We start from the raw sequence: 10,002 nt of genomic DNA, 5'->3' as shown, positions 1-10,002 counted from the left end.
GAAATGCTGCGGGCAAACACACTGGAGCCTCTCTGAGGAAGGTGCTTGATGAGTTACAGCCTGTTGAGGGTGTCAGAACTGTGGTAGAGGCACCAGACACTGAACAAGAGCATGGGGCCTGGTTTCCCAAAGATGAGGCTGGACTCCAAATGGGGCTGTGGTGTTTCTGGGTGGGTTCAGAAGCCCAGAGGAGGTTTAACGTTTGCTTCCTCTATCTCCAACGGGCTTTTCTGATGGGCTTTTGCATAGCTAATGGAAGGACCTTGTCGTGGGTACTCCCCTTTCTCATGCTTTGCTTCTGTGCGTGCCCTGTCCCACCTCCCGCTCTCGCACCCCTCCTGCAGGTGGACGTGTTTTCCTTTGGCATTGTCCTTTGTGAAATCCTGGGCAGGATCCCAGCTGACCCTGAAGTGCTTCCCAGGACTCAGGTAATGATTCCTGCAGCCAAAACGAACGGTGTTTTCTCCATGATAGCAGATTGTGGCTTCTTTCTGGACCACAGAACCACAGCGTGGTTTGGGCTGGAGGGGACCTTAAAGCCCCCCCAGTCCAACCCCCGTGTGCAGGGACACCTTCATCAATGTGGGAAGGGAAAGTTTATTCTGAATAGGGGTGAAAAATCCAGCAGGAAAACAGTGAAATGCTGCTTTCCAAGGAGGAATTCAATGAACCTGCAGTGACCAGAGATTATTCCATGTTTCTGTGAGACCGAACAGGAACCAACACTCCATCTGTGTTCACAAGATGAAGGAGAATTACCCATTACTCTGCAGCCTGGAGGGATGAAGCTGTAGTTCTGGGAACGGCTGGCTGGACCCCTTTGAGTCCCAGTTGCTACTGGGAGACCAGTTCTTGCCCTTGGCAGCCACTGGTGCTGGTTTCTCTGCTGGTTTCTGCCTTTGTGGATCTTGTTGCCTTAGCCTGAGCTTTGCCAGGAGTACACGTACACAGGGAGAGCACAGAGCAAGCAGAAGGATGCTGCAGTCTCCCAGCTCTGCTCATGATTCGCCATCTGTGCCATCCTGCCAGAGCTGATGTTGCCCCGCTACCTTTCCACAGCCATCAGTAAAATAGCTGTGATGGAGACCCTAAAAGCTTTAAACCATGAGCATTTTGTGCTTTAACACCTTGAGAAGGATGAAGAGCTTTTAAAGGACTTTATAGCTGAAGTGTTTTCTACCTACTCTCCCTCCTTCCTCACAGGATTATGGCCTGGATGTTGCTGCCTTCCAAGGGATGATCAGCGAATGCCCCAAGCAGGTGATGGACCTCGCTGCTAGCTGCTGTCGGGTGAGATTCTTGCTGGTTTCAGTGTTTTCCTTTGGTTTTATTGGATTTGTATCCCACTTGTATGACAGAGACTAAAATTGCTGTGAACCCTGGAGAGCTTGAACCTGCAGCTCTCAGTGCTGGCACACAGGGCACTACCACTTGAGCTGCAAAGTGATGAGATCTTCCTGGGCCATCATCCCCCATGCGGTTTTGCCCTAATTTACTTCATATATTACAGCCCAAATCATCCCAAGGTCCTGCCTGTTCCCTTGCATGTCGACCCCAAAGTGGGAAGCAGGTTGGGTCCTGAGGCTGTGTGAGTAACTTGCCCTGAACCAGAGGAGTGATTCACGTCAGCAACTGGCTTAGGTTTATGTGTGTTCAGATCTCGTGTCTCTGACAGACAGCTTCCTAATACAAATTGGTATAACAACAGGCTTCTGCCAGGAATGGGGCTGTTCTCTGCCCTTCTGCCATGTGCAGGTGTGGGGAGGTTCTGGTGCAGGTCCCCAGCACAAAGGGCAGCCCAGGATGGCATGGTGGGGGTGTAGGATGGGGGTACCCTCACTTTGGGTACACCCTGATGGCACTGGAGGGCTGGGGGATCACAGCCCATGGAGGATGAGGTGCACCAGGGAGAACAGGCAGTTAGATCCTGATCAGGGAATGGTACCTCTCCCTCCTGATACCTGCCTGTCCCTGCACAGTGCCTGCCCCTGGACCGTTTGGGTGGGCTTTCGGATGAGCAGTTCCCGCATTCTCTCCAGGGCAGGGTATGCCAAGCTGGTTTTCAGCATATCCCTGCATTTGCTTGAGCTGTGCCGCACTGTGGGGCCTGTCCTGGGGTTGCTCATTTGCAGCAGCCCAGGCCTGCATCACCAAGTAGTGATGCCAGAAGGCTCCAGCAGCAGGAGCCAGTGGTGACGATGGATGGGTGCCATTGCCCAGTGTCGGGAACCTAGCAGAGCACCCATCCCGTGTCTTGAGTGTCCTCTTCAGCTGTCCCTTCTCGTTCCAGGTGGAAGCATTTAAAAGGCCGTCTTTCTCCGAAATCCTGGATGAGTTGGAGGACGTCGCGGAGAGCCTGGAGCCTAGGAGGGACAATCAGCTTTCGGGCTGAGCTGCCTGCCTCCTGTGAGGCTTGGCAAAGAGTCACCCAAACTGTAAATTAACTGTCTGGGGGGGTCAGGAGTGGAGAAGGAAGGTGGGGAAGGGAAGAGCTAAGTGATGCACTGGTGCTTATTTAATCAGTCTCTAATTTCTTGGATGGAAAATGTGGTTGAAAATGGAGAAGGGACTTACCAAGGGTATGTTTTTCCTAGCTAAGGTTTTTAACAGATGTAATTAGGACACCAAGCAGCCTTTGTCTGTTTGCTTGTCCTGGAGGGACCTGAATTCACTTGAGGATGCTTTCCAAATCCCCAACAGAAATACCATCCTCTCCTGTTTCCCTGTTGCCCCTGGACCCAGGGCCTTCCCCTTGGGGCATCATCTTTCAGGGGCTGGGGTTTGTGTGTTGAGAGGGGCTTTGGGGTGCTTGGTGAGCACAGGATCACCTTCTATTTATTAAAGCATCCATCCAGCAGCCTTGCAGGAACAGGTATGCTCTGCAATGGGGCGGGTGTGCCTTACCAAGGTAGGAACTAACCCACTAATATCTCCTCTCAGAAAAGCACTGTCAAACACGTCCCAGCATCACGGCAGTCTGGATTTTTCCCTGCCTTCCCTGAGTGGGGCTCAAAGATGGAGGAGTCTGCCTCCCCCCTTCTCGTCCCTTCTCGTGGCGATGAGCACAGTGCCAACAGCTTGTGAGGCCGAAACAGGGGAGAGCTGGGTCCAGCATCCTCCTGAATCTCACTCATTTCTCTGCCTGGCACAGCAACCATCGCCTCCTCAGAGATGTGGAACCCCCAGGGCTCAGGCAGGACTTAGTTTTGATACCGTGTTTTCTTCTGCGGGCCAGAGGAGGTTGCTTGGGCTGCAGATCCAAACCAGAGGTGGAAAGAATAATGGCTAGAAATGGTCTGGCATTGCAAATGAAGGGAAGTAGGTCAGCAGCCGAGTCCCTGCCCCCAGATTAGCTGATTGCTGGGCCATTGGTCTGAAAGATCCCGTGTTCTGCTGGGTCCAAAATGCTTATGTGTGTAAATAGGTGTAAAGTCTGTATAGTGGTGGAGCTGTGGCTCTGTTCTTGTAGACTGTAAGCTCTTGGAGCAAGGGTCATTCATCTGTTCACCAAAAAGTATCTGTACAGTGTTTAGCCCAATGGGCCTGCAACCTACAGCTTGAAGGCTGTTCTCCCTTGTAGTGATAGACCTGCCTGGGGGCCTCATGTCAAGCTCTTGGAGCCAGATTTGGTGTTATACGTAGCCCAGTATCTCTGTGCTGTGGTGCCTGCACAAGGGAGTGCCAGAGGTGTGCTGGGACAGAGACGTGGTGGAGGAGCACGGTGCATTTTCACCAGGGATCGTAAGGAATCAAGAGCTGGCATGGAACGCACAGAGTGGCACCAGGGTCACCAGCTTGGCCACATCTCCAGGGGCATCTGCAGCTCCGAATTCCCCAGAGGTGCTGTTGTGCTTCTGTGGGATAGTGACTTATTTGCACAAGAAATCTCCTGCTCAGCAGTAAACTGCCCAGCAAATACCTTCATCCCCGCTGGATACTGCCAAAACCTCAAGAAGTAGAAGACCGAAAATGCGGGAAGCTTTTCAACCTGGAGGAGGGAGAGTGGCCACTTTCTGACTTGCATCAGTTTGAGTACTTTAGAGCAGTGAAATGGACTGCAACAGCAGTGCAAACAGCACTGATATATGTATGTGTGTCTTCAGTGAGAGCCAGCACTGCCAGCATCACAGCAATGCGTTGGACAGAAGTCACAGGATGTATATTTGGCTACCAGGAAATGGAACTGAGGAGATAACTGCAACCTCCCAAGCCTTCTCTGGCTCCCATTGACTCTTCTTCCATAGAGGAATAGGCTTGAGAATGAGGAATCCAACATTATGTCCTAACACCTAAAGCATTCAGGGTATGAAGCGTTTTCCAGAGGCCACTATGGATGAAGGATAGCTGTCCACCTCGGCTCAGTCCCTAGCTGGAGGCATTGATTTCACAAAGCCTTTCCCCAGCCTTCCCCATGCGGCCTGGTCTGTTCTGCTCTTCTTCCGCATCCCTGCACAAGAGTAAAGTGAAGGAAGATCCCTCAACAAACCGATCCCTTTAATAGCTTCTTATGGAGTGAAGATGCCTTGTTCCAGGGGCACTTCCTTGCAGGGCTGCTCCCCTGCTGCCACCCCCTGCCCAGGACTAGCAGGGTTTGGTGCTGGTGGTGCCCTGCTGCAGACTGGGCTGATCCTGCAGCTGTACATCTCATTCTGGTCCTGCAGGGCAACCACCCTGGGGCTGGGATGCAGTAGAAAAGCCACTGGAGTTGTGTACACTTTGGTGATGCTGTGGTATAAAGGAAGATCCTTTGGTTTGATTTATCTCGATGTCAGGTCATTGCTAAAAGGACCTTTGGTGGCTGCTGCAGGGACCTTTGGACCAAGACTATCTGCAGGCACCACGTGGGCTAGAAAAGCCAACATTGCAGAGAGCAGACATGCTCTGGGAATTTGTCTGGTGCATCTTGTGGACCAGGAGTTTCTCTTCACTGCTCAGAGCTGGAGGCAGAGGCAAGCATAGGGAACCCGCTGCGATGCCCTCCAAGTACAAAGTCCCTGTGCTGGCAGTGCAGGGCCTGGCTTCCCCACACCAGTCTGGCGCAAAGTGCAGGTCAGTGGTTGGATTTCATGTCTCGGAGCCCTGACAGTGAACTGGAGCAGCTGTAATGGTGGGTGGAGGGTCTGGGTGGTGCAGCAGGCTCACCTTTGCTGTACGTGACCAGGAGCTGTCTCTTCCCTCTGTTGGCCACTTGCTCCTCAGGTGCTGATGGCACAGACCTGTCCATCCTGTGCCCCACAGGCCGTGGGTTCCCGCACCCTCCATCGTGTCTTTGTTTGTTTGTTTTTATAAATGCAATTTGGGAATAAAGTCTGGTGGTTCTTTTCCACATCAGCCCTGGCTGCTGTGTTTCATCATCCTGGGTCTGCTGAGCGGTGCTGCCAAAACACCGTGTTTCCAAGCACTAAACACAACTAAATGAGTAGCTTTGTGCTCTCTCAGCATAGCTGGCATAATAAACCCTTAGTTAAAAGTAATTTACAGAGGAGTATTACCTATGAGAGTTGTATTTTGAGTCCATTGCCCCCTGTGCCCTCAGTTGGTGGCAGGGTCAGCTGGTGCCTTGTCCCCCCTTGACTTGGTTGGGTGGCAGAAGGGGACAGCAGCAGCACAAGCACAGTGCAAAGGGTGTTGGATTCTCCTTGTCCACCCTAGCAGACTATAAGCCCAAAGGACCAAACCGCAGCGAAACAGTTTCCCTTCCCCAGCTGGTTTTGTGCTCATACATGGCATTAGTTACTCTTCAGGTGCAACCCTCTCACACCAGCACCTTGGAAAAGCGGAGAGAGGTTTTCACTATGCCAGGACCACCGAGTCTGCTGCATCCAAACACAAGTCATAGACCAGTGCTGAAGCTCAGTTCTCTGAGCTCCTCACATGACTTATCTGTTTTAGGTAGGAAGACGACCTTTCCTTTCGAATTACAGTCTCTTGAAGTCAGTCAGCTTTTGAATTTACAGCTGTGAAACCTCTGGGCACTTGCACGTGGCCCAAGTGTGGTGCTGCTCTCTGGAAAGAGCCTATGTGCAGCCCCTGGATGCTGACAGCAATCCCATGGGTGGTTTGGACCTCAAGGTCCCTCTGAGACCTCCCATGTCTCAGAAAATGCAGGAGGGTCTCCCCACACCCCATAGTCTGGCCCATCCTGCTCCTCTGGTGTCTCCCCCAGCCTCACTTGTCATTATTTGCAGCAAGAGAAATGTCTGGAGAAGCTCCAGGGATGTTGTCTTTTCTACTCTTCAGGGTTGGCCCTTTCCAGATCTGGCAATGAGGAGAGTTTTCAAGCACATAATGCAAACCTGATCCCTGAGCTTTCCAGGACACAGTGAAAACAGGCCTGAGATGAGCAGTGGCCAGGATCAGTCACAGCTTGACTGGGGCTATTTTGCCTTTATTCTTGGGACCCCTGGAAAGCAAGAGGAGCTGGGTGCTATCCTGACAGTTTGGGGAGCATATCCCATTAGGACATGTCAAGTCTGTTCTCTGCCTCTTCCCCCATTGCTCAGGTGTGGCAGCTGATGGAGGAGTGGCAACCCTTCTGCTGAGGAGAGGTGGGAGCTCTGGGCTGGTGTTATGTATAGGCAGATCCTGACCTTAGTGGTCTCTTAATCCCTGTAACATTGGTGTCCTTCATAGACAAAACCTCAAAGGTTTCTCTATAGTGGGATGAGAACATAGAGGGGAGCAGAGAACCAGGATTCAGCACTTTTAGCTAGATTAAAGCTGAGGATGTCAGCACCAGCTCGTATGTCTCTGCAGGAGTCTGTGGTTCTGCAGAGCTGTCTGTGGGCCTCTCTGAGGACAGCAGCGTTGGTGGCTGATTTGGTGAGACACAGCAGGACACCATGGGACCTGCTGAGGGCAGGTCAATGTGACTGGGAGTAGGAGAATAAAACAGCTCCTGGAGATGGGGCAGTGACTGTGGGACTTTCAGCATGTGTTTCTCCGCTCAGATGCATCTTCTCATGTACCTGAAAAGGAGGAGTGAGCAGGGACAGGACCTAGTGAATAGGGAGATGCAAAACCTCACGTTTATTTCCTAGCACATTGTTGACCCGCTGGGCGAGTGACCTCTTTGCTTTTCGCAGCCACAAGGTTTGGATTCAGTGTTGCAGGGCCAGAGATGCCCTTGTTACACATCTGTGCAATAAGTGTGATAACCTGGGTCCATGAGGAACATAACACAAATAAATACTCTGCTTCTACTGGCTCTGGTCTGTCCCTGCAGTGAGGAGTTAGCACCAGGCTCTACCCTGCATCAGCCTGGGGAGGACTCCAGGAGCAGGAGTCCAAGAGGAAGAGACACTTCAACCAGTTCTGACAATCAAAACAAACATCAAACCAACTGCATGAACTGCCTCCATCTGCCAGCAGATTGCCCATCTTCAACTGCTGCTGGAAACAAGGGCCCACAGAAGAGGCTGAAAGAACACTGGAGGCTTCATATGTGTGGATTAGACTGAAAATTACCAGTAATTACCATTTAGGGTGATACTATCTTTACTGATAGCATATCTGTATCTTTACTGAGATGTGGTGGCCTCACCATCACTTGATTTTTAAATCAAGGTAATGCGCTTTTCAGAAGATGCTTGGGCTCAGTCAGCATCTGTGGGGCTGCTGGAGATAGTCCAGGGTGAGAGTCTGGTGCTTGCAGGGGCTCAAACCAGCACCGATCTCTTCTGGTCTCTCAAAGTCTGCTCTGGGCTGAAGGCACAACCTGTAATATCCTTCCTGGTCCAATTTTGCCCTTAAACAACATTGTGTTTTGTGTCTTCTCTTGGCTGTTGAGTGGCACTTGCTGGTGCTAGTCAGACACACTCTCTCCGTGTTAAACTGGCCTGAATTTCATTTCCGTTTGCTTATGGGAGTAATGGTATTCTTTGCCTGTCTTCCAGTTGATGCCATCAGCGTAGCTCCCGTGAACGCCCAGCCAGTACATCCCATTCAGGTTGGAGAAGTGGCAGTCGTTGTACCACCACGCTCCCTTGTATTCAGTGGCACAGTTAAAGGAGCTCATGTCGTTGTCCTGGTCTGTCGTTGAAAACGGCATGTCCTTGTGGTACGACAAGGAGTCTCCTGCAGAGAGCACACGTTCACAGTTACAGAATCACAGAATCACAGAATATGAGGAATTGAAAGGGACCTGGAAAGCTCCCCCAGTGCAACCCCTGCCAGAGCAGGATCACCAGAGCAGTCACACAGGAACACGGCCAGGGCTTTGGGTGTCTCCACACAAGGAGACTCCACAACCTCTCTGGGCAGCCTGGGCCATGCTCCATAACCCTCACACTGACAAAGTTTGGCCTCATCTTCAGGTTGAACCCCCTATGCTCCAGCTTGGGACCATTGCCCCTTGTCCTGGCATTGGCCATCCCAGAGCAGAGCCTGGCTCCTTCCTCCTGACACTCGCCCTTTCCAAGCAGAACTTGGCCTAGCTGCTGCGGAGCTGTTGGGAAGGCCTTTTTGGATGGGGTGCTGCTCAGGACCATTTGCTGCTCCCCATTTGCTGCTAAACCACACAGCTGGGCTTGTACCTAATGCTCTGGGTCACGCTTCTGTGGGTGATGGGTGTCCCTGTTCTTCTCTGCACCCAGAGGTCCCTCAGCACCTGGGGTACCATGGCTAATTTTGAAAAAAATGACCCAAAATGTAGATGGTACAAGGAGTTTGCGTGATACAGCTATGCACTATAAACACTGAACATTGCCAAATGCTCTAGAAAGCAGTGAGTCTGGTGCTAACTTACCAGCGTTTCCACCAAGGAAGTCTCCTAGAACCAGTTTGTATTTCTCAGACTCTCCTAAAACTCTGAATGAAGAATACTTGGCGAAATAGTAGTTGTTTTCAAAGTCTCTCAGGTCAATGCGGAGCTCACAGGGTCCTAGAAGAGAAGGTGGACAGCAGTGGTGCAGGGCTGGTGGTGAGTACACACTGGATTTCAGGGTGGAGGGTTCAAGGATCCCTGGGCTGACTTGAGAGGACCTTCCACTACTTGAGAGGTTAACATTGATTTGAAATTCCTGCAGAACCTCCTGTGCCTTTGATGGCTTTCTCGTGAAACACCTTTTCTGATGCAATGGGCACTGAAGGCCACATGCTCAGGAGTCCTGCACGCAACCAGGGCTCTGTGTGAACAAGGTGACTGCCATCACCATCCCTAGTGGGAAGATGTGCTGGCCTATCTCCATGAGCCAGCTCATTCTCTTCCCTGTCTTCTAGCTTTCCTTTTTTTGAATTTTAGAGCGCAAATTCCTGTGTGCAATGGGCTGCAAGAGCCCCACTTTAGGATTAACTGTGGGGGTGTCAGATGGACACGAGAAGTTCAGAGTCCTTAAGCAACCAAATGTGGTGCCGGGTTTGGACTCTCAGGGCTTCAGCCCGGGACGGAGGCAGACCTTACCCAGCGAGGTGAGGAAGTGGATGTTGTCGTTCCCCAGCCAGAACTCGGTCAGCTGGCTGCCAAACCCTCGCTTGTATGAGTCCCAATCTCGCAAGAAGTTCACTGACCCATCCCAACGCCTCTGGAAAACCTGCAGGAAAGGAGACCCTCAGCCCCACCAGGCCACCCCTCCTCGAAAGCACCTGGGGGGCACTGCCCCTGTGTCAGGACACTGCTGCGGGTCTCTGGGGCCTGAACTCCAGGGCAATCTCCCCCTCACGGATCTCCTCCGTCTGTCCTTGGCAATGAGAAGGAAACGATTCACTGAGTTAAACAGGAAGGAGCATGTGATGCTCATCCTCTGCATCCTCAGGGATTCACCCAGGCATGCTGATGTGAACCTCAGCTGTCCCCTCAGCCTGTGTTTTCCTCCCTTTTCGTTTCTAGTTTGGTGCCATCCTTTGCAGCCCTAATAAAAATCATCGCAGGGACACAGAAACCTCCCGCTCCTCATCCTACTTACGATCCATCCTCCACCATCCGTGTCCATGTCACAGAAGACGGTGGTGGCGTTGCAGCCACCTTGGGGGTAGATGTTGTACCAGCCGCTCAGGATCTTCCCT

At 51.8% G+C, this 10,002-nt stretch overlaps 2 protein-coding genes across 2 annotated transcripts in view; one reads left to right on the top strand and one right to left on the bottom strand.

Moving 5' to 3' along the window:
• The window catches only part of LOC104536844 (dual specificity testis-specific protein kinase 2-like), a 7,635-nt gene extending 5,243 nt beyond the window's left edge, over positions 1-2,392 (top strand). The window contains exons 6-8 of the mRNA XM_010179571.1: positions 345-428; positions 1,204-1,290; positions 2,291-2,392. Coding sequence (XP_010177873.1) covers positions 345-428; positions 1,204-1,290; positions 2,291-2,392 — 273 coding nt within the window. The remainder of the gene's footprint in view (positions 1-344; positions 429-1,203; positions 1,291-2,290) is intronic.
• A 5,359-nt stretch (positions 2,393-7,751) lies between these two features.
• The window catches only part of LOC104536843 (ficolin-2-like), a gene marked incomplete at its 5' end in the record, with an annotated part of 7,736 nt that continues 5,485 nt past the window's right edge, over positions 7,752-10,002 (bottom strand). The window contains 4 exon segments of the mRNA XM_010179570.1: positions 7,752-8,076; positions 8,747-8,881; positions 9,401-9,530; positions 9,903-10,000. Coding sequence (XP_010177872.1) covers positions 7,829-8,076; positions 8,747-8,881; positions 9,401-9,530; positions 9,903-10,000 — 611 coding nt within the window.

This window comes from Mesitornis unicolor, unplaced genomic scaffold (genome assembly GCF_000695765.1).
Source record: "Mesitornis unicolor isolate BGI_N332 unplaced genomic scaffold, ASM69576v1 scaffold10252, whole genome shotgun sequence".
NCBI classification, from domain to species: Eukaryota; Metazoa; Chordata; class Aves; order Mesitornithiformes; family Mesitornithidae; genus Mesitornis; species Mesitornis unicolor.
The sequence above is the reverse complement of the archived record's forward strand: the minus strand, read 5'-3'. Positions and strand labels throughout refer to the sequence as shown.